This window comes from Notechis scutatus, chromosome 1, assembly GCF_049901735.1.
Source record: "Notechis scutatus isolate UNSWTSFEM ecotype Mainland chromosome 1, rNotScu1.2, whole genome shotgun sequence".
Classification (NCBI taxonomy): Eukaryota; Metazoa; Chordata; class Lepidosauria; order Squamata; family Elapidae; genus Notechis; species Notechis scutatus.
The window spans coordinates 326525692-326550346 of record NC_142009.1 but is presented as its reverse complement, the minus strand read 5'-3'; the positions used below and the strand labels follow the sequence as shown (position 1 = coordinate 326550346).

At 41.6% G+C, this 24655-nt stretch overlaps 1 protein-coding gene across 5 annotated transcripts in view; it reads right to left on the bottom strand.

Moving 5' to 3' along the window:
- Positions 1–24655, bottom strand: part of ATP8B3 (ATPase phospholipid transporting 8B3) — a 96555-nt gene that overhangs the window by 39347 nt on the left and 32553 nt on the right. For all 5 annotated transcript variants that reach the window (XM_087952600.1, XM_087952599.1, XM_087952601.1 and 2 more), the window contains 11 exons: positions 23822–23935; positions 21377–21475; positions 18146–18207; positions 15190–15262; positions 12291–12361; positions 10699–10781; positions 9858–10016; positions 6916–7004; positions 5172–5365; positions 3165–3373; positions 1941–1972 (listed from right to left, as the gene is read on the bottom strand). In XM_087952600.1, the coding sequence (XP_087808726.1) occupies positions 1941–1972; positions 3165–3373; positions 5172–5365; positions 6916–7004; positions 9858–10016; positions 10699–10781; positions 12291–12361; positions 15190–15262; positions 18146–18207; positions 21377–21475; positions 23822–23935 (1185 nt within the window). The remainder of the gene's footprint in view (positions 1–1940; positions 1973–3164; positions 3374–5171; positions 5366–6915; positions 7005–9857; positions 10017–10698; positions 10782–12290; positions 12362–15189; positions 15263–18145; positions 18208–21376; positions 21476–23821; positions 23936–24655) is intronic.

The following is a 24655-nucleotide window of genomic DNA, read 5'->3' as shown; positions in this document are numbered from 1 at the left end:
AGAAAACACAAATATACATTCCCATGTGGTGTCCCCCTTTTATGCTATATCTAACCCTTATCTCTAAATCTTTCAGCCTTGTTATTTCTCTTAGTTTTAGCCAGCTTTCCCTTTACTAAGTTTTCCTGGCCTTTCCTCTTTATCCCTCTTTTTTCCTCTAATATTACATTTATTTCCATCTGCCAGTTTTTGAAATTTCTTCTTGTACAGCTTCTTCTTTTTTTGTTTACTCTTGGGAGCTTTTTCTCTTTTATTTATTATCTCTGTCGCCAATGTCTTAGTTTTAGTTCCTTTTGTGTCTTTTGGCAATGTCCCTGAATCTTCATGTCCATTTTGGCTGTTTTCCTCCCCTCTAGAATTCCTTTGTTCTGCTATAAATTGCATTACTTTTTCTGCCAGTGTGTCCAATAGACCCTTTCTTTCTTTTATCATTCCTTTCACAGTTTGCAGTTTCAACTTAAATTCTTTGCTTGCTTCTTCCAGGTTTTAATCAATTGTGTTATTCTTTATTGTATTAAAGTTAATTGTAATCCTTGCCAAAAGACTCCATTTATATCTCTCTTCCTTATTGGTCCTTCTGTTTCCTTTGCACAGTCAACCCCCAACAGTCCCAAGATATGGCCTTCCTTTGTCCTCTTGCTGAAATCTCCCCCTTTTCCTTTTAAGCTTCCGGGGTTCTTGTTATGTTAAAGTCTTTTATTTCATGTCTTTTCTCATTCACACATTTAACAGACCAGTAATTTTCCATAAAGTCATCCAGGAAAAAATGCCTTGTACCATTAGGTGGTGCTCTATATCACTTCCACTTTTCAAAGTTCTTTCCCCCCTCCTTTTTTTCCATTATATTAATGTTAATTTTCAAGCACTTCAACCATTGGCTTTTTTTTTTTAAAGTATAATCAATTCCAAGCAAGTTCAGCATTTTATCCAATGTCTTATTAATGCCAGGTTCTGTATATTATTCCCAATTCTGTCCTTAATTTTGTTGTAGCTCTTTTGTAATCCAGATTTTTATTTACCTTATATTGTCCACTTGTTTTCTATTCGCCACAGTTGTACTCTCAAGTGAAAAATCTTTCTTTCTGCTTTTCGGGGTTATTAAAATAAAAGGTTCAGCTTCTCTTGTGTGGATAAATGCCGTTCACCACTTAACCTCTCCAGCACACACTTAGGTCCAGGTAGCTTCCCGTTTTCAGGGCAGTCATTAAAACTTCCACTTCTCCCTGTCTTCCAGGGGAGTATACCAAGCCAGGGAGGGAAGATGCGGCTCCCCTCAACTCAGCTGGCGGTATCCCCCTCTTCCCCCACCCCTCCGAGGTGGGTCTGATGGTTCAGTCCCGTAGGGACCCCTCCAACAGGGTAAGCATGGATCGAAGCCGCTCACGATCATGGTCTCCATCCATCCTCGATGGAAGTGCCACCGGAATGCTACTCGTTTAAAGGGGACTTAATGAACATTTTGAAGAAAAATGATTTCTAGTATTATAATTATCCCTGCAAATTCTTTTCACAGGTCTCTATCAGAGGTTAATTCTACCCCACTGATCTATACATAAGCTTGTACACTGAAGTTTTTCAACCTTGACAACTTTAAGACATGTGGACTTCAACTCCCAGAATTCCCCTGCTGGTTAGGGAATTCTGGGAGTTGAAGTCCACATGTCTTAAAGTTTTCGAGGTTGTGAAACCCTGCTGTGCATCCACCATAAAGTGTCTTTATCCTGATACATCCAACTGCCTTGTGATGTTTAAATGAATGGGGTTGATTAGTTTCTGGAAGACATTTGATTGAGCAAATTCTTTTCCTTCTATAAATGCAGTGGTACAATCCTGCCACCAGCTGGTGGGAGGTTCATTTGATTATTAGTGTGCAATGCAATCCCCTTTTGTATGGCCACAAGAACAGGCAAACAAACCTACAGAACGAACATGTGACGTACCATTGATTTGCATTCAGTCTTGTTGCTTGAACCTACAAATATATGAAAATGGGAGAAAGAGAATATTAAGGAAACAATGCTTGGAAAGTAAGCACATGTCTATGCTAGGAAATCTAACATGCACATAGTTCAAGAAATCCTGATTTCTAAGGAAGATTGCAAATTGTGCTCTGGCAGTTCAAATTTGATACTTCTACTAAATTGTTTTGTAAACAAAATATTCCTCAGGGTAGAAAATTTGGAAGGAGGGGGAGGTTTTTTTGTTTGTCTGACTGGGAAGGAGACAAACTTATTACCTTTTCATCCTCTTTGCATGGCATACAAAAATGGTTCTTTTAAGCTTTTGCTTTGTTTTGGTTTTCAAATAGTTTCTCTTAACAAATACGTTTTATTTTGCAAATTGAACTTTATTTAAATATTCAGATTTAAACGGGTAAAGGCTTCAGTGTGGGCATCCATAGCTCCTTTAAGGAACCACTTCCTTTTCTGTATTCACACGGTAGCTGTGTGGTTTGAGGTTTTTCAAGGACTCTACATCAACCATGTAAACCCTGGGAAAGGATTAACCGCTTTAAGGATTTGTCAATAGTTATAACAAAATGTCCACATGAGATCTAAAGTCTCTTTGCCTGCTTCTGATCTAATATGTTAAGCTAAATTAAAGGTAACCTTTGACTCACAACCACAACTAGGACTGGGACTTCCATTGGTGGCTACTAAAATGTGCTCAATTTTTCAACATTTTTTGCAACAGTCGTTATGTGAATCACCCTGATTGCTAAGTGAATCACGTGGTCATCAATTTTGCCTGTCAGACGCCAGCTGGGAAGGTTTCAAATTCACCCCGGGATGCTTCCACTGTCATAAACATATGCTGGTTGCCAAGCATCCAAATTTTGATCGCAAGACTGCATTGGTTGGTCGTAGTGTGAGGACCCCATTATAAGTCCCTTTTTCATTGTCATAAAAGCTTGCTAAAATGAATGGTTATAAGTCAAGGCTCTTTGTTCATGTGAACAAGAATCTATCAGCAAGATACAAACTCATTTGAATCGTCCAACTAGTTCAAGTGTTTACAAATCTCTGCACTCTAAATCAGGGGTCTCCAAAGCTGGCTGAGGAATTCTGGGAGTTGAAGCCCACAAGTCTTAAAAGTTGCCAAGGTTGGAGACTGCTTCTCTAAATGACCGGTACATTTGACTGCATTCTGAATCCATTCATTACCATAGATGTTTCCGTTGATACAACATTTCTTGAAAGTCATGATGTTTTGAGTCAGGGTGCCTGTTTTGTCTGAGAAAATATATTCGATCTGCCCCAACTGGTCATTCAGGCTTGTGCTCCGAGCATTGGCAGGTGTGTCCTTCTCTGCATAATACATCTCTGTGTCCCAGTTGATGAAACAGCTGTTGACCAGGTAGATAAATTCAAACCTAGGGAAGAAGGAAAACAATGATCAGGATGACAGATGAGATGTCACACTCCTTTGTTTTTTGGCCTGGACAAGAAGATCTAGCCAGCAGATCCAGGTGAAAAGAGTCCTGATTCAACCCTTCAAATCTCCAGGAAGGACTGGGGGAAGATTCTGTTTTCAAACTCTGGAGAACTGATGCTAGTCATCATGAATCAAAGCTGAGAGATCTTTAGCTATAGGGTCTGTCCATATGGCTTATTATCTTCTTTCAGTTCATATGCTTCAGTTACTCATCTGTTTCCAATTTTATTTATTTGTAGAGCATGTATTAGATAACAGGTATAAGTATAAACATAATTATTAATACATGAAATGGATAAGAGTAAAAGGGGACATTAGGACAGGGATGGTAGGCAGATTGGTACACTTATGTACACCCCTTACAGACCTCATAGGAATGGGGTGAGGTCAACAGTGGACAGTCTAAGGTTAAAGTTTTGGGGGTTTGGGGAAGAAACCACGGAGTCAGGTAGTGTATTCCAGGCATTGACCACTCTGTTGCTGAAGTCGTATTTCCTGCAATCGAGTTTGGTGTGGTTTACTTTGAGTTTGTATCTATTGTGTGGCTCGTGTATTGTTGAGGTTGATGCTGAAGTCATCCTTGATGGATAGGACATTGTAATGGATAACTTAATGTACTACGCTTAGGTCAGACTGAAGCCGGCATAGTTCTAAGTTGTCTAAGCCTAAAATTTCAAGTCTGGTGGCATTCTGTTACGAGTAGAGGAGTAGAGGATTCTTCTCGTGAAATATCTCTGGACTCTCTCGATTGTGTTAATATCCGATATGCAATGTGGGTTCCAGACAGAGGAGCTGTGCTGTCCAGACAGTTTAGAGTTAATGGGATTTGGGATAGTTAGTTAGGAATTGTGAGCTGCCCCCTTAAGGGAATGCATCATAGTAAATGTAGTCAAGGCATCCTGGGAAATGTAGTCCATGTCATGTGGTCACATCTGTAATCCGGATTGGTCACTAAATTGACCCTTGTTGGGTTGGGGGAGGCTCCCTCACTCTTGCCTGAACACAGCCTCGTGGTAGCAGCTCTAACCCCTGCCTCTACGACTATGGGATGAAATATGGGATAGAAAGATTAATATCATTTACACTACGATTTCAACTATGCAAAGAATTGGACATTAGATGCATCTTGACATAACTGTGAGTCACCTTGAGGATACCTAATACAATCCAATAAAAGAAACTTTGTATGGGAGAATTTGTAGATTTATTCTATCTGTCTTTATATTCAGCAAGTAAATCATAAGACAGAATAGTAAATGATATTAAAAACTTGAAGCCCTAAAGCCCATCAGTATAAAGACAGTGAATTTGGATTTTGTGATAAAGCAAAGTAATATTGAAGCCAGGAGTGAATATGCAATGCTAATCTGAGCCTGAATTCTCATCGTCTTTCTCTTTCTGTGCAACGGAACCTTTTACATGCTGTTTGGATGGTAGGAGGGGCTGGAATTCCCCTACTTGCTAGAGACAAAAGAGAGCTTTCGAAGCAATGCCTTCTCTGCATCTTTCTTTCTGAGCCACAGAGTTGCAAAACCAGTTTGAATTACAGGAACCCACCAATATGAGCTGTCTTCGAGAATTGGTCTAGCAAATGTTTTGTATGCTCTTGTTAGTAGTACAATATTACCGGAGAAAAAGCTAATTTCTAATTCTGAGAGTTGAAGTCCACAAGTCATAAAAGGCCCCTGGCTCCTCACTCCTGTTCTAGAGTAAGAAAAGAAAGAGTTGAAACCTACGTGATGAGCATGGACATGGGGATGACCAAGCTGAGGAGGATGAGGAACCCCCAGAACGCAAAGAAGGCGTAGCTGACTGCACTGGTGTGGTCGTAGAAGCCCAAAAGATAGCTGTGTTCCTGGAAGAACTTGGTGGCCCATAACCCTGAGCCAATGGCAAGGCCGAAGGAGATCAGGAGGAGAGTGACTGTGATCTATGGAAACATGGAACAACAAGAATGGCATCAGTTTAGTCTGAAGAAGGGCTGCAAAGGAAAAACTCAGGCCCAAACTTCAGTATCTCCAAATACAGTTAGTTCTCAACTTATGACCACAATTGAACCCAAAATTTATGTTATTAAGTGAAAAATTTGTTGAGTTTTGCCCTGTTTTATGCCTTTTCTTGCCACATTTGTTAAGTGAATCACTGTGGTTGTTAAATTAGTAACATAGTTGTTAAGTGAATCTGGTTTCCCCATTCACTTTGCTGGTCAGAAGGTCGCAAAACAGGATCACATGACATCGGGGGACTGCAACTGTCATAAATATGAGTCGGTTGCGAGGCATCTGAATTTTTATCATATAACCATGGGGATGCCGTAATGGTTGTAAGTATGAAAACCGGTCATAAGTCACTTTTTTCAGTGTCGTAACTTTGAACGGTCACTAAGCAAACCCTCATAAGTAGAGGACCACCTGTAAAAGTGGGAAAAGATTCCACCTAAATAAATAAAAAAAAGACGCCAGGCCCTTCTGAATCTGATGCCCTCCAGATGCATTCAATACAATGTAAAATATACAGAAAGTGGCTGGTGTGGAATCTGATCTATACGGGTAGTCCTTGACTTAAAAACCGTTCATTTCGAGATAGTTTGAAGTTGCAATGCCACTGAAAAAAGTGACTTATGACCAGTCCTCGCACTTACAATTGTTGCTGCATCCCCAAGGTCATGTGACCAAAATTTGTGGACTTGGCAACCGTCATGTATTTAAGACAGTTGCAGCATTCCATGGTCATGGGATAGACTTTTCCTGCAACCTTCCCAGGAGATTTCCAAGAAGCAAAGTCAATGGAAGAAGCTGGGTTTGCTTGATGACTGCATGATGCCGTTAACTACTGCAGTGGTTCACTTAACAACCATGGAGTAAAAGGTTGTAAAATCCGGAGCAACTCACTTAACAACCAATTTCCCTGGCAATGGAAATTGTGGTCCCAGTTGTGGTCGTAAGTCAAGGACTACCTATACATAAGAGAGAGCCACTTCAAAGCTCATGGCACTAGTTCTGTGGATGCTGTTCTCAGGGTTGTGACAAGCAGATGTTGAATAATGAAAGTAAACATTAGAGAAGGGAGCAGTGGCCATTTACAGGGGAGGGAGTCAAATAAAGCAAAATGTTGGCTTTGGCCATGCAATTTGAAGCCTATTCCTTTTGTACATTTATCAAGGTCACACTCATATATAAAGGGGTGGAGCTTTGCTGCCGCTGCCATCTTGCTGCTTTTGACCCCCTTTGCATGCTTCTTCATTTTAATCTATGCTGATTAGTGTACATTCAAAGTGACAATAAATTTGTACTGTTCTGTTCTGTTCTGTTCTGTTCTGTTCTGTTCTGTTCTCTTCTCTTCTCTTCTCTTCCCTTCCCTTCCCTCCCCTCCCCTCCCATCCCATCCCATCCCATCCCATCCCATCCTACTCAAGGTAGAACCACTTCCCTTTCTTATCCTTCTTGTTCTTCCTGACCATGAATAGCAGGGAGCTTTTACCATGAGCACGAGACGATCCATTAGACGGCAGAGTTTTGTTTTTTTTAACGTGATCTTTCCACAGTTTTTCATGATTTTGGTATCGAAACCTGGAAATGAGACATTTGAGATGGTTGGATTTAAAACAAAAATAAACACAGCTGCCACAGTGGGAGAAACCAATCCCCAGATGCCCGTAGGTGTGAACCAGATTGGCTACTACTCAGTGTTCTGTGTCACCTCAGTTTAAGGTGATGTTTGAGGGCAGGTGGACCTTTGCACAAACAGGCTGTCCCCAATTTCCATTATGAAATAATATTGGGAGACAGCACATTATTTGATCTTGATTGGTTGGTTGTTAGGTTCTTTTACTCAATGGTGGGATTCAAAAAAATTTTTATTACTGTTTCTGTAAGCATGGCTTGGTGGGCGTGGCAGGGAAAGGTTACTATAGAAACTCCATTCCCTCCCCACTCCTGGTTGGAAGGACACTGCAAAATCCCCCTTCCCTTCCCTCCCCACCCCACTAACCTGCTTTCCAGCTCTGTTCTCCTGTGCAGGGCAACAAAAGAAGACCTAGCCAATCAGCTGGGACTCAGGAGGCAGGGAATAGATGGGGGCGGGGCCTGTCAGAGGCGATATTTGCAGGTTCTCCGAACTACTCAAAATGTCCGCCACCGGTTCTCCAGAACTGGTCAGAACCTGCTGAATACCACCTCTGTCTTTACTTATCTAGCTGTTTTTAATTTAAAAACTCTTAAAACAGTTTCAAAGCAGATTGTAAGCCTCACATCTCATCACAGGTATGGGTGCAGCTCAGAGGTGGTATTCAGCAGGTTCTGACCAGTTCTGGGGAACCGGTAGCGGAAATTTTGAGTAGTTTGGAGAACCGGCAAATACCACCTCTGGCTGGAGATTTTACAGTATCCTTCCCTTGCTACTCCCACCAAGCACACCCACAGAATTGGTAGGAAAAAAAAAATTGAATCCCACCACTGGTGCAGCTGTTCCAAGTGAAGCAAAAGAGATAGTATTTGAGAGTATCCAGAGCCCAGATAGCATGAACTGGTATGATCAGTCAGTTGCTTTAACACTTCCCACTTGAGTAAATGTATAAAAAAGGGCAGAAAAGGGCAAATATGCCACAGAAGTGATCCGGCATATCATCCAAAAGAAAAGTTCAGTTGAAAGAAGTAGACTGGAACTTGTTGAAAATTATGGAAACGTCTAGACTGTAGAAGAAAGGATTAGAGCAGGGTTTCTCGACCTTGAAACTTTTAAGATAGATGCATGGATTTCAACTCCCAGAATTCCCGTGGCTGGCTAAGGAATTCTGGGAGTTGAAGTCCACATGCCTTAAAGTCCCCTAATTTGGAAGACCTTGGATTACCAATCTTTGATTAAAGCTGGTCAATCCATCTCCAATTAAAATGGAAAGTGGCTTTTGTGGCACCCCTGATTAGCGGTCTTTCTCCCTCCAGATGTCTCTGTCCAGCTGCTGAAGAGAAGAAGTTAGAATAATTTTATTTCCTGTTTCTCTGAACAGCAAGACAGACGGTTACAGAGAAGCAGGATTTGGAAAACTTTAGGAAATATTTCTCTATGGATGATGAATACTCTTCCTTGGGAGAGAGGGAAGGAGGGAGATGATGATAATAGATGGATGGATTGATGATAGAATAGAACAGAACAGAACAGAACAGAACAACAGAATTGGAAGGGATCTTGGAGGTCTTCTAGTGCAACCCCCTGCTTAGGCAAGAAACCCTATATCCATGATGGTGAACCTATGGCATGCATGCTGGAAGTGGCACACAGAGCCACTTCTACTGGCATGCGAGAGGTCACCTGGAAGAGCCCCACTGCGTATGCACGTGCCGCCCGCCCAACAGCCGATTGTCGCATATCTGGTGCGCATGCACAGGGGTGTGAGGGGGTGTGGGAGATGCATGTGCATGCGCAGAAATGCATGGCACATGAGGGGATCACGTATGCACAGAGATGTGTGGTGCGCACAGGGGTTCACACGCACATGTGCAGGGGCCGTTGCCCCCCCACGTGCATTGTCTTCTGGGTGCTGGTACAGGAGTGTGCGCGGGTGCAATTTTCTGCACAGGAGCCCAAAAAGGTTAGCCACCGCTGCCCTATATTATTTCAGACAAATGGTTGTCCAGCAGATAGTTAGTTAGTTAGTTGGTTGGTTGGTTGGTTGGTTGGTTGGTTGGATGCAGGGGTGGGATTCTACCAGTTCGCACCTATTCGCTAGAACCGGTTGTTAACATTCTAAGCAGTTCGGAGAACCAGTTGTTAGAAGAAATTACTGGCCTAATCCTGTAAGAAAGGCAGGAAGGAAACATTCTGGTGTTGCTTACAGAAACTGCCTCTCCGTTAACCCTTTTTGCATTCTTGGCAGGACTGGACTTCCTGTCTCTGGAATGTCTCTGGATTTTTTTTCCCCCTCCTTTGCTGGTACTTTGCTTGTGTGGAGTGACCATTCAAAGTTACAATGGCACTGAAAAAAGTGACATGATCATTTTTCACACTTACGACTGTTGCAGCATCCCCACAGTCATGAGAGGCCAGGCGAGGAGATGCATGGCTCGATGTAAGTGATATTGAGTTGGCCACACCCAGCCAATAACGTGACCACCAAGTCATGTCCACCCAGTCAAATGACCACCAAGCCATGCCCACCACCTGAGCCATGCTCACAGAACCAGTTGTTTAAAAATTTGAATCCCACCCCTGGCTGGATGGTTGGTTGGATGGATGGATGAATAGATTTTTTTTTGTTGGAGAGAGATGGCAATGACACATTGCCACAAGGACACTAAATTGCAAAAGTTCCACTGTTAAAGCTGCATCAAGATGTTGCCTTGTGCAGCAGGGTTGGGCTAGAATGACTTCAGAGGTCCCTTCCAACCTTGATTCCATGAAAAGCAAGCCTGATCTTGCTCACTTACCTGCATAAATAACAAGGCCGTAGCAGACCTCTGTGTTGCGCACTCTACAGCCACGCAACAGGATTTTCTCACAATCAAGAGGGTATTTCTCTCCGTGCCACTCTAAGGTACCGATAAAGTTGTGTAACCGGCTGTTTGGCTCTTCACAGACCACCTCACCTGGACAGTTGGAAAGAGAAACTGGCTCACCTGCTTTTCATCTGTAAACAAACCCTCTTTTTCTTGCACTTCCATCACCTATTTTAGCATTCGTGTTAAAATGGTGCCTTTATTCCAACCAGGATATATATGTTTTTTTAAAAAATTTCAAGCGCATTTTCCTCTGTGAAATATGTCTCTTCTAAAGTCATGTATAAGATCAAAACTTTAATAGCAAAGGAAAGAGAATTCAATTACAGTATTCTTTAAATCGTGTAAAACCCCAGTAAGGTAAAAGTAAAGGCTCCCCTCGCACATACATGCAAGTCGTTTCCAGCTCTAGAGGGCGGTGCTCATCTCCGTTACAAAGCCGAAGAGCCGGCATTGTCCGAAGACGTCTCCGTGGTCATGTGGCCGGCATGACTAAACACCAAAGGTGCACGGAACGCTGTTACCTTCCCACCAAAGTGGTCCCTATTTTTCTACTTGCATGTTTTACCTGCTTTCGAACTGCTAGGTTGGCAGAGGCTGGGACAAGTAACGGGAGCTCACTCGGTGACGTGGCGCAAGGGATTCAAACCGCCGAACTGCCGACCTTTCTGAATGACAAACCCCAGTAGAACCAGGCTAATCATAAATGAAACCACCACTCCCAAGGAACCATTTCTGAAAATGAAAAGGAAGGACTAGCAGAAACACTGACCGTCAAAGGCAGCCATGTTCTCCGTGGAGGTCAGCTGCTCGTGTGTTTCCAGGAGAGCTTGTCTGTATTTCAGGTTAGTCTCTCTGAAAAAAAAGCAGAGTGGAGTCAGCTTAAAAACTGGAAAATGAGTGGTGCTTTTGTACTGTAGTATTGTATTGTATTGTTTCAATTTAAATTTAATGGAAAACATGTCTTAAATGGAGGCTGGGATGGGAGTATGTGCTATTTTCTTTGGATTTCTACAGTGGTCCTTCACTTAACAACCATTTATTCAGTGTCCAAAGTTACAACGGCACTGAAAAACTTGACTTACAACCAGTCGTCACACTTTTGACCGATGCAGCATCCCACGGTCATGTGATTAAAAATACAGGTAGTCCTTGATTTATGAGCCCAGAATTTGTATTGTGAAGTGAATTGCCCCATTTTACAGCTTTTCTTACCACATTTCTTAAGTGAATGACTGCAATTATTAAATGAGTAACTTAGTTGTTAAGTGAAGTTGTGGGAACTTCAAGAAGAGATTGGACTACCATTTGTCAGAAATGGTGTAGGGTCTCCTGCTTGGGCAGGAGGTTGGACGAGATGACCTACAAGGTCCCTTCCAATTCTGATTATCTGTTGTCTGTTATGATGGTGGTAACGTCCTTGGGTTATGGGATTGCCATTTGTACCTTCCCAGCCAGCTTCTGAGAAGGAAAGTCAAGGGGGAGAACTGGAGTCACTTAATGACTGAGGGATTCACTTAACAACTGCAGTGATTCATTTAACAACCATGGCAAAACAGGTCATAAAATTAAGCACAACTCACTCAACAACCATCCTGTATAGCAATGGAAAATCTGGTGTCAACTGTGCTGTAAGTCAAGGACTACCTGCGTTCATGTGCATAGACCAACGCTGTTTCATCAAAATTAATTTAAATTAATTAATTTAACATGTTCCTCTACTGGCATCTAACCAGAGCATGTGTCTTGGCAAAATTATTTCCTACATTATCTTCAATTATTCCCTATGCGAGGAATGAAACAAGTTGAAATCATCTTTAACTAAATAATTGGTTAACTGGTATCAAAATGATTTTTTTTGCCCTTATTCTCTCCCCTATCCAAGAGCACCTTTGATGTGTGAAAAATCAACATCAGCATTTTTCAACCTCGGGAACTTTAAGATGTATGGACTTCAATTCCCAGAATTCCCCAGCCAGTATTTGAGAAGGTTCGTATTCTATGCATAATGACAGGGCAATCAAACCCGATCTTCGTTGCTTACGATTTATATTGTTTTCTTAATATCCTAGTATGATTTATGTCGATTGCTTCTTTCGTATCCTGTGACTATCACTAAGTGTTGTATCTTATGATTGATGATGAATGTATTTTTATGATGACTATGATCATGACTGATCACTTATTGTTTGTATCAAGTTGTATGTATACTGAGAGCTTATGCACCGGAGGTAAGTTCCTTGTGTGTCCAATCACACTTGGCCAATAAAGAATCCTATTCTGTTCCATTTTGTTCCATTCTATTCCATTCCATTCCATTCTATTCTGTTCTATTCTATTAAAAATAACAAGCAAAGACATTACCCATCTATGTCCATGGTCTCCACATAGCAGAGGCTGTTTGGTTCAGAACTGGAGAGTAAAAGGAGGTCAGCCTGGAAAAAAAAAAAAAAAAGCAGAGAGCTTTGTTGATAGATCCATCTTCTGAAAATTTTGGCTTTTATTGTCAGCTTTGAAATTCAGCTGCCACTTTTTTTTTGAGAGTTAGAGAAGTTGAAAAGTTCAAGGTTATTCTGTGTGTCGTATTAAGAATTTCCAGTTGCAGTTAATTGGTTCTTGTGATTTATGAAGTGTAGAAGTTGGAGGAGAAAAGGGAGGAGAGAGGGTGGGTTCTGTGTAACACGCCAAAAAACTTTCACTTGGGAAATTGCTTTTGACATGCCAGATCTGTTCCTAATAAATCAATTGGAGAGATAACGTCTCAGAGTGACTGATATCATGGATACTTTCACATTAATATTATCCACTACTTTCTGTCAAAGCTTAGTAAATATAAGACTTTGTAAAAACATGTTTTAAAGAAGCATTGTCTTTATTACATCTCCAACAAAATGCTGTCCTAGGCCCGTGATAGCAAACTCTGTGGGCACACGAGCCATCGCCCCAGCTCAGCTCTACTATGCATGCATGCGCACGCCTCCCGCTGGCCAGCTGGTCTTCAGATCTCTGCCGTGCATGTGGGGGCACAGGGCGCATGTGCGAGGGGCATACATGCATGCACGAGTGCGGGGCGCATGTGTGGGGATGTGTGCACATGTGCGGGGGTGGGACGTCTGTGAGGGGATGCACACACATGCATGGGGGGCAGGGGGCATGTGCTGGAACATGCATGCATGTGTGGGGCATGGGGCACATGCATGGGGATGGGATGCATGCGTAGGGCACATGCGCATGCCAGGGATGTATGCACATGTGCAAGGGATGTGCACGTATTGGGCACGTACGTGAGAATTACCTATACATGGAATTTGACAACTGGACAATGAAAATGGATTCTCCATGCCCTTAACCACCGCAAGATTGACTTAATGGCTGCAATGATTCACTTAATGACTTCAATGACTCACTTAATGATTGAAGTAAAACTTGTAATAAAATCAGGTCTCACTCAACTTATAACAGCAACGACTTACGATGGAAATGCCAGTCCCAATTGTGATTGTAAGTTGAGGACTAGCTGTATACCATCAGTTCAATTGTCCACAGTTCTCCAAAGTCAGAGACTTTAGTTGGTAATTTGATAATGATGCAGTTTTAAGAAACCATGTCCCTTAATGCATGTAATATGTTGCTGTGAGTTACCTTGAGGTCAGATGGGCCGTCTATAAATTATACAAATAAATAAATACATGGTTTTCATACAGTTTTTCCTGTTATACGTCTTAAAATAAGGGTGAACTGCAGAACAGTGAAATTCAGAAAAGTGAGAATATTCAATGATTCCAAAATTATGCTTTTGGCTTGACAGAAAATGAAAACTTAGGTAAATTCAGACTGAAATACAAGAGCCACTTTGGTACGATGGATAAGATGCTGGCCTAGAAAGTGGAAGACTATGACTTGTAGTCCCATTTTTGGCATGAAAAGTGACTGGGTGACTTTGGGCCAAATACCAGGAGACAGGGAGTTCTAGTCCCACCTTAGGCATGAAAGCCAGCTGCATGACTTTGAGCAAGTTCCTCTCCCTCAGCCCAATCCACCTCATACTGTTGATATGAGGAAAACAGGAGGAAGGAATATTACGATATGTATTTATTCACTGTGAAAGACTAATAAAATAATAGGCAGGACAAAAATCAAATAAATAAAATATTTTATTTGTTTTCCATTGCCTTCTTTGGGGAAGTTTTTTTTAAAAATAAGATTATTATTTTTTTTAAGTAGATTGTAACTGTCTAGATCAGTGGTGGCTAACCTTTTTGGGCTCCTGTGCCAAAAATTGTGCACGCGCTTGCACACTCACGCTTGCGTGCCAGCACCCAGAAGACAATGCGTGCCCCCCCACGCCCCCTACGCATGCTCATGTAATCCCCACCCACCCACACCACCCCCTTACCTGCACTGCACCTCATGGCTGATTTTTGGCTAGTTTGAGGCCTTTTTCAGCCTCCCAGAGCCTTCAGGAAGGCTTCTGCAGGCTTTTCAGGCCAAAAACTAGGCCTGTTTTGTCATTTCCGGTACTTCTGGAAAAATGGGTAGTGACAAAACGGGCCTAGTTTTTGGCCTGAAAAGCTTGCAGAAGCCTTCCTGAAGCTTCTGGGAGGCCGAAAAAGGCCTCAAACCGGCCGAAAATTAGCTGTGAGGCACACACATGCGCAGTGAGGTAAGCTTGCCTGCAGCTCGTGTGCCAGCACAAATGGCTCTGCATGCCACTTGTGGCACGCATGCCATAGGTTCGCCATCACGGGTCCAGATGACTGTAGCTCTGGATGGATTTTGTGATTTCAGGTCCAGTTATACACAAACACCATCACCGTGCAAATGATGGGAAGCATGTTAAAACTTGTTATTTTCCACCAGCAATTTTACACAAGCCTTTGTAGGACAAAGGACATTCCCTTCCAACCCCTGGATCCAATCTAAAGATGGAGATTTGCAAACACAAAAGTTTTCAAAACTCTGCTCCTTCTGTTCTGAACCGAAACAGAGTTGCCATAATTAGAAGACATAATTCTTTTAGGATCTCAATATTTTTAACCACTCTTGAAATCATCTCGCCAAAAACATTTTGTTTGTTCGGTACGTAGTCAAGAAATTTGGTGCCCGCCTCTAATCCTCGCCTTTCATTTCAATCTTGGCAACTTGCTGGAAAAGCAAAACGATCCTGATGGAAGAAGCTCAACCATGATTTTGTCTCTTGAGAACTTAAAATGTTATCCGGGGGGCAGCCTTGATTAAAAGACAGGAAAAGACAAATTCTTACCGGTACGAAGCTATCCTTGTGGAGGCAAATGATATCACCCACTTGTATATTGCACCATTTCATTTTGCAGAAACTGGGAATATGGGAAAGATAATCGATAAGAAAAGTTTGGTCTAGTGGTTAAATCACCAGTCTAGAAAGCAGAAGCTCGCAAAAGTCTGTAGACAATCTCAGTCATTCAGGTCATGGCTGTCCCAAAGGTGCTTTTTCAAGAGGCAACTGGACTTTCTTTGTTTTTTCTTTGAAGACGTTTTGCTTCTCATCCAAGAAGCTTCTTCAGCTCTGACTGGATGGTGGGGAATAGAAGGATTTATATTCCTTGCAGTCAGTTGGTCATTTGCATCCTTTTAGAGGGTCATTGAAGCACATAGAGATTTATCTGTGTCCTCAAGGTCACCTGAGTAATGCTCCTGGTTTTTGTAGTCTGCAATTTGGTTCCTGTAGTCCTCTATTTCCAGAGGAAAAATTGCAGACTACAGGAACCAGGAACATTACTCAGGTGACCTTGAGGACACAGCTAAACCTCCAAGTGCTTCAACGACCCTCTAAAAGGATGCAAATGACCAGCTGTCTGCAAGGAATAAAGTTCCTTCCATTCCCACCATCTCGTTAGAGCTGAAGAAACTTCTTGGATGAGAAGCGAAACATCTTCAAAGAAAAAACAAGAAAGTCCAGTTGCCTTCTGAAAAAGCACCTTTGGGACAGGAGATCACAAGCTCAAGACCCACCTTAGCCAGGAAAATCAGCTGAGTGACTTTGGGCCAATCACATTCTCTCAACCCCAGCCCACATCACAGGGCTGTTGTTGTCGGGGAAAATAGGAGGAGCAAGGTGTGTTGGATATGTTCACCTCCTTGAGTTATTAGTAAAAATATTAAAGGCAAAATACAAGTTAATAAATAAATACAAATAAAATAAATAAATCCACTTTATGGGACTTGTGTCAACAAACTAAAAAGCTCAGGAAAGAAAAAAAGGTGAATTTGCAGTGAATACCATTCTCGAGAATAGAGAAATGGCAAAATTGGCTGCTTTGGTTAAAGAAAAGTCTTTATCTTGCTTCGTTTCTACCTAGAAACAAACTCTTGGAATTTTTGACCAAAACTGATAAAAATGAGGTCTGGGTTTTGATGATTGATAGGTTTATGGTGATAGAGGTACTGTTTGTTATGGTATATTGTAATTCAAGGGTGATTGATTTACTGATTTTTATCTGTATCTGTTGTGGTTCACCGGCAGCAGGTGCGGATGGCTGAGGTCTCGGAGAGTGAGGACTCAGATGAAGGGCCTACGTGTGATGTAGGGATGGGGCCAGGACCAACAGGGAGTGGAGTGCTGCCTTCGGAGTTGCCTGTGGAGGCTGGCAGCAGTGATGAAGAGGCCTCCGAGGAGCCTGTGCCCAGTGCGGATGAGTGCAGGGCTGCTTGTAGGAAAGAGCAGCTGCAGCAGCACGGGCGACTCGGGAGTAAGGCTGCAAGATAATGGCCCCTCCCTTAAGAGATAAAAGCCAGCCTAAGAGACCGGTATTCTTTGCACGAAGCAAAGAAGTTCTTGCACTGCAAGCCTTGTGGAAGTTCGGACTATCTTGGTTTGTGTTTGAAAACTTTTTGCTTGGAATATTTCTTGGCAACTTAATCTAGTGCTTTTGGCAGCCTTGCACAACCTTGGCAAGGCTCGTTCTTATCAGAGACAATTAGTTTTAATAGCCTTTTAACCGTGAATGAACGGAAATTCGCAGAGAAGCATTAAAAGGTGTTGCTTTTATCTCTGTTTGGTGTTTGTTTACTTGGAACAGAACAGGTTTGGGTCAGAAGAGTATCAAAAAAAGACAGAAGATAGTTTTTTATATAGTTTTTGTTCTTGTTACTTGTACCCTGTATTTTTTTTTTTGTTATGCCTTTCCCCCTTTTTAACACCTTTTCTTTTTTATTCAATTTTTTTAATTAATAAAGTTTTAAAACTGGAAAAAGTCTTAAAAGAGTTGTTGGAGAATGTTTCCCCTCACTGAAGAAATTCACTCCAAGTTGCCCTCATGTCAGCTTTCCCTACTATAGTTGTAAATAACTGAAGCCACAGATGTTCTTTGTACACACCTCTAGACACTTATAGGAAGATGTCAACATTTGACAACAAGTTCATTTTTTGCAAGCAAGCATTTTAAGCATGAAATGTGATATTGTGAGAGATAAAGGCCCACAGATCTCCACTCTCCCTGTTTCTTGTGGCTTGCTTGGGCGTTGCTGCCTGATGATTCAGCGCCGTTGGAAAAAGTAATAATGATCAAGTCAATCAAGCCATTGACCTTATGAGCCCTGGTGGTGCAGTGGTTAGAATGAAATACTGCAGGCTAATTCTACTCACTGCCAGGAGTTCGATCCTGACGGACTCAAGATTGACTCAGCCTTCCATCCTTCCGAGGTCATTAAAATGAGGATCCAGATTGTTGGGGGCAATATTCTGACTCTGTAAACCACTTAGAGAGGGCAGTAAAGCACTATGAAATGACACGTAAGCCTATTGTCTATGGAGATTCTCAGTCATCTAGCTCATGGTTGTCCCAAAAGTGATTTTTTCAAAAGGTAACTGGATTCTCTGGTTTTTCTTTGAAGACGTTTCGCTTCTCATCCAAGAAGCTTCATCTCAGTGCTATTGCTATCTTCTTTGGGTGATTCCCATCAATCACTAGTCCGGTAGAAGATCACATCCCATTTTTTTTCAGTATTAAGCCATCGCTACTTATTCTAATATGGGTCTTTTGGCAATGCCTTGAAGGTCTCTGTATTTGCTCATGACTTGCTATCCCATTCCAGGAAGCTCATGACTATTAATAACTTCCAAGAAGAATATAAGTCAAAAAAGTATTAGTTATTCTCCGACTTTATTCTCTCACTTAAAAGGACAGTGCTTCTCAAAGGAGGTTAACATGTTTCTGAAAGCATCTTCCAGGTTGGCTTACCTTCCACCTGTCAAGATCTCACAAGGTCGGTTGTTGATTTCCCCATCACTTTTGTGTCGTGCCTGAGAAGCAAAAAAGAATGCGTGAAATGCATTGGTACACTGAGCATCTGTTCATCGAGGACGTCACCTAATCCAAGGTTTCTTAAACTTGGCAGATATGTAGACTTCAGCTCCAAGAAACCATGCCAAGTTTGAGAAATGCTGCTTTAATCCAAAATCAAAAGTTACCAGCCCTCTGACCAGAAACTCTCATCTCACATTCCACCAAATGTGGAATGTGAAATATTAAATGTGGAATGTGAAATATACTTCCATCAAATTATGAAAAGTTAATACAAAGAATACAGGAAATGGGCTTTTGAAATGCTAGATAAGTACCTGACCTTCTTTTGCCTTTTCTGGATGAAGATAACCCTGTAAAATGTGGTTCATTTAGCTTTGGTCAACCTGAGCATCCCAGGGGATAAATAGAGTAGAATTAAGTGCTGTATTTTAACTGTTATATTTTAATATATTTTAAATATATATATAATTTTCTCCAGTTGAACAGGATAAAACTACCTTGTTGAGGTAATTCCCCGTTAGGAGAATGAGCGCATACAGGGAGACGTATTTGAGAGAAGTGTTTGAATAATACACACATAGCACACAGATACACTGTACAGTAAATGTAGGTTTTTACTTCCAGAAACGTTTAAACAAAGTTCAAAATAAGCAGTCCAAAGTCATTCACAGGTAAGGCAGTCAGTGTACAATGCAGGGATAATCCAATACAAAGTCCAGTATCAAAAACACTTCAGTATCAGACTTACATCAAATCCAAGAATAACAGTCAATTAGGAACGGCAATACTCTCCAACAGAAGGAAACAGAGACTCACTTAGATACACTCTCTTCTGAGACTAAGACTAAACAACCCAGGTTTCTGGCTCCATCTTATGGCCGTTTGAGAAACCACACCCAATTACAGTTTTGCATTTTCTTAAAGATACAGTATTAAAATGTCTATCCTGGTTTATATATTTCCAACCCAAATAGCTGTTAGGTGACTTACATTGCTAACATACCTGCTTGCTCTTTTCTTGCCTTAGGCTTACCTTCTTTAAAACCAGGTGACACTGATAGCCAAAGCTGGCCCTAGGTTCTGCCTCAGTTTACCTTCCCAATAAGCAACCGAGTCGGAAAATCATAGAAAAGCAGTTTATTAGAGAATCCTGATAAAGTTGGATCTCTCTATGAAAGAGGAGAACCTCAGAGACCCATCTTACATTCCTTTTTATAGTTCCCACAACAAAGAAAAATGAAAGAGGAAAGTTGGTTGGACAAGATAGGAGTAACCTCTCCTTTGCACAGTAAATCAACCACAAAGCTTGTTTGAAGTTAGATAATCAAAGGTCAGCTGACACTAAGAAACTTTTTTGTTATCAGGAGACAGTATCCAGCCATTCTTCTGTAAATTATCTTTTCAGTTTAAGAATGTTAGAAGCTATCTAATCAATCCTATGCTGCCCTACATTCCAGTCTATAGTGAGCCTGAACATAGCAAATAAGTCGAATTAAAATACATAGTACCTGTGTTAACCTAACTATCCGGTGCAAGACCCAAAATGCAGGTAGATTCTTCTGAAGGTAGATCGTCCTTACTGCTTACAGTCAAAAACTATTAAGGCTTTGGGAAGGTGCCCTTAAATCCTTCAGTCTGAATCCTGGTGAGTTAGGGGCTTAAAACAAATTCCTTCTGTTCTAGTTGTGCTCAAATAAGAAGTAAAGAGAAATGAACAGGTATCCTGGTCTTCAATCAGGTAGTTTACTACAATAGTTTCCTCTGCAGTTCCACTTCAAAATAACACACAGAGGGCCTGATTAGAGGTTTGTCACTGATTAAAAACACTAACAACCTTACCTTTATTTCTCTGCGTGATATAGAGCCAATGAGGGGTCTTAAAACAAAGATTAGTGCCAAAAATCACCTGATTTCTACATCACTGTTTTTCAAACTTGACAACTTTAAGATGCGTGGACCTTAACTCCCAGAATTCGGCACCCCACGCATGGTCCCAAAGGGACTTTTTCAAAAGGCAACTGGACTTTGTTTTTTCTTGAAGAAGTTTCACTCCTCGTCTTATCATTCTGAGTGCTAACGACCAGATGACCGCAAGGAACATAAATCCTTCAGTCAGAACTGAAGAAGCTTCTTGGATGAAATGTCTTCAAGGACAGAGTCAATTTACCATTTAGAAAAAGCACCTTTGGGACAACCATGACTTGGATGACTGAGAATCTCCATAGCCCAGGCTTTGGGAGTTGGAGTTGGAGTTGAAGATGAAGTCCATAGATGTTAAAGTTGTCAAACAGGAAAAGGACCTGCCTCAACTATCTTTATTCAAGAAAGCATGACTCTTGAAATGGGTTTAATGGAGTGCCAGTGATTGCAGAGAAGTCAGGCAGAACCTGAAGTTTCCACGTAAAGCGTTAAGCTAATTTTCCCTCTTCAAACAACAACCACACCCCAATCTTCCAGTCCACCAGTTGCCAACAATATGCCACAAGGGTGTTTTGAGAACTCCAAGATGTTAACTTGATAGCAGCAGTGATGGGATTCAATTTTTTTTACTACCGGTTCTGTGGGCGTGGCTTGGTGGGCGTGGCATGGCTTGGTGGGCATGGCAGGGAAAGGTTACTGCAAAATCCCCATTCCCTCCCCACCCCACTAACCTGCTTTCCAGCTCCGTTCTCCTGTGCAGGGCAACCAAAGAAGACCCAGCCAATCAGCTGGGACTCGGGAGACAGACAATAGATGGGGGCGGGGCCACTCAGAAGTGATATTGGCCAGTTCTCCAAACTACTCCAAATTTCTGCTACTGGTTCTCCAGAACTGGTCAGAACCTGCTGAATACCACCTCTGGATAGCAGTTCACTCTCAGGGCACTGCCACCTTGGTAATCTGGCTCTGGCTGGGAGGAAGCCCCTCCCTAAATCAAACGCGTTACAGCAAAAGCAAAAGCCATGCAAGAAATCCGGCTCTAGCAACCTGCCTCCCCCCCCCTCCAGAATGGTAGCATCCTGTCTAGATAGTTGAGTTTCTTTCCCCCTCTCTCTCCCCCCCCCAACCCCCATGAATCTGATAAACTCATCTGCTACAGAATGATCCTACTATCCTCCTCCAAGAGATTACAAAAGTCATCCAGTTAGACAGATGCCTTTGCAGGTGCTGAAAACAAATACTTACAACATCATCAATTAAATCACGGACACCTCTGATGGAGAGCAAGATACAGAGGGGAACGAGGAGTGCAAACCAAGGCAGTGTGGAGATCTGTGGGAAGGTCTGTAACAGATAACAGATAATAACAGATAATAATAACATAATCAGAGTTGGAAGGGACTTTGTAGGTCATCTAGTCCAACCCCCCACCCAAGCAGGAGACCCTACACCATTTCTGACAGATGGGAGTCCAATCTCTTCTTGAAAGCCTCCAGTGGTGAAGCTCCCACAACTTCTGAGGGCAACCTCTGTTCCATGGGTTGATTGTTCTCACTGTCAGAAAGTTTCTCCTTATTTCCAGGTTGAATCTCTCCTTGCTCAGTTTCCATCCATTGTTCCTTATCTGGCCTTGGGAAATAGCTTGACCCCTTTCTCTCTGTGGCAGCCCCTCGAATATTGGAAGACTGCTATCATGTCTCCCCTGGTCCTTCTCTTCACTAGACTAGCCAGGCCCAGTTCCTGCAACCGTTCTTCACATGCTTTAGTCTCCAGTCGCCTAATCATCCTGGTGGCTCTTCTCTGCACTTTTTCTAGAGTCTCAACATCTTTTTTATAATGTGGTGAACAAAACTGGATGCAGTACTGTAATAGAAGGCAAAGGGGAAACTTTTCTTATCACAAAGGAGGCTAAAAGGGAGAACTTTGCATTAATATCTTCAGCAGGAACAAAGCATTCCTTCCATTTAGGGAAAGCCGAGTCAAAACAGGACATATATACAAGAGTTCATTTAATGACCGTTCAAAGTTACAACAAAGATACAAAAATAACTTAGGACCATTTTTCATACTTAGGACCATTGCAGCATCCCCATGGTCATGTGATCAACATTCAGAAGCTTGACAAGTGACTCATATTTATGACGGTTGCAGTGTCCCTGGATCATGTGATCATCTTCTGACAAGCAAAAATAATGGGGAAAACCAGATTCACTTAACAACCTTGTTACTAACTTAATAATTTCAGTGATTCACTTAACAACCATGGCAAGAAAGGTCATAAAATGGGGCAATATTCACTTAAAAACTGTTTTGCTTAGCCACAGAAATTTTGGGCTCAATTGAGGCAATAAATCAAGGACTTCCTCTATTCTTGTTGTACAAGCAGGACCAGACAACTAGGCAAAGCAGAGGCCTTGAGGTTCACAGGCACAATAGACTCTTACCCCAAGATAGATCTGATAAGATTAATTAGAATCCTGCCCACTTCACTGATGTAGAAGCTTGTTCTACATAGATCTGTATATCTACCCCACCAAGCTAGGAAGGCAGGCAAGGAACAGGAAATAAGGGTGTTTGAAAGAGTTATCACTACAAGGATCCTTTGTCTTCAAAATTAAATATACAAACTCCTTATGCTTCTGTTTTGTTTGCTCAGTAATTTACAAGCTGTAATACATTGCAAAAATCTGGGAAAAATAGTAATTTGAGCGCCCCAACTTCCCAAGCAATAATGTTGAGTCGCCCTTGAAAAATACCTTGACAATTCATGAGACATGACAAAACTATAAATGCAATTTTCCTAATAGAATAGGATTCATCTGTAATTAAAGATGAGGAAAAATTAAAAGCCAAAATTAGTAACAGAATAACAGAGTTGGAAGAAGTCTTGGAGGTTCTAGTCCAATCCTCTATTCAAGCAACAGACCCTATACCATTTCAAACAAAAGCTTGTTCAAATCCCCATTAACCTCAAACTTCAATCTGGTAAGCACCAATACCATCCAGCCACACGCAATCCTTACTTCCAGCTTCCAGTCATTCAAGTTCACACTCAATTTTGGTGGCAGAATGGCCAAATTTGAGTGGCGTGATTTCTCACTTTTTTTTTTTTTTGTCTCACACTGGGGATGCTCTGGAAAGTGAATCCAAAAATTCAGGATGGCAAGTTTGGTCATGAGACTGAAGCTCCTGTAACGTTATGTGAAAATGGCCTTGGAAGACAGAGCAAAGAGATTCCACCAAGGCAATGTCAGGTAAAAGGCCATTTAGCCCTCAGTAGAAATCTGGGAGGGCAAGAAGCTCGGAAGAGACTCTCTCTAGTTTCTGAGACGGGGGAAGAAATGTACATTTAGACTTGTAAAATATACTTTTACTCTTCTACTTAATTCTAATTAGACTTAACTCATCTGGTTGTGTTTCCTGACTGGTCTACCTCATAAGGCTGACAGCTCTACCTCTTGTTCACATGTGTGATGCATGTTAAAATGGGGGGGGGTTTCAATCATGTGATTGCAGCGTCCATCTTGATTCTTGCCTCACCCCAAAAGATGCCATATTTTTAAAAAACTGACTGGAAATAGAATCTCTTTAGAGAGCAGACAGCCTTTGGTGCCTCAGAACAGCTTATGTACATATCTCTATTAAAAAGTAAAAAAATGCTGCTAAGAACGGAATAAAGAGCCCTCTTACCTGCAAAAGAATAATGAACAAGAAGTATACATTAGCCATCTGGTGAAATTGTTCATACAAGTTGCGAGGGAGAAAAGTGAAAAAGTTGTACTTAGCCGTCTTAATGGCATTGTCCTGCGAATGATAAACCAGCAAAGATTCACATGAAACTTGAGCTAACTAATTTATTATCACATATAAATTTTCATAAACCAAAATCCACTTTGTGAAGTGAAGTGTGAAGAATGGAATATAATACAGGTATTCTTGGCAAGACCAAAACTGAGATTTGTGACATTTTTGTCATTTTTTTCCAGCAGAAAACACCAAAAGGGTTTAGAAATGTGAAAAGGGAGGGAGAGAGGGAGGGAGGGAGGAAGAGGGAAGGAAAGGAAAGGAAAGGAAAGGAAAGAAGGAAAGGAAAGAAGGAAAGGAAAGAAGGAAAGGAAACAAAAGAAGGGAAGGGAAGGGAAGGGAAGGAAGGAAAGGAAAGGAAAGGAAAGGAAAGGAAAGGAAAGGAAAGGAAAGGAAAGGAAAGGAAAGGAAAGGAAAGGAAAGGAAAAAGGAAAAGAAGGAAAGGAAAGGAAAGGAAAAGGGAAAGGAAAAGGAAAAGGAAAAAGGAAAAGGAAAAGGAAAAGGAAAAGGAAAGGAAACAAAAGAAGGGAAGGTAATGGAAGGGAAGGGAAGGAAAGGAAAGGAATGGAAAGAAGGAAAGGAAAGAAGGGAAGCGAAGGTAATGGAAGGGAAGGGAAGGAAAGAAAAGGAAAGGAGGAAAGGAAACAAAAGAAGGGAAGGGAAGGAAAGGAAAGGAAACGAAAGGAAAGAAAAGGAAAGGAAAGGAGGAAAGGAAACAAA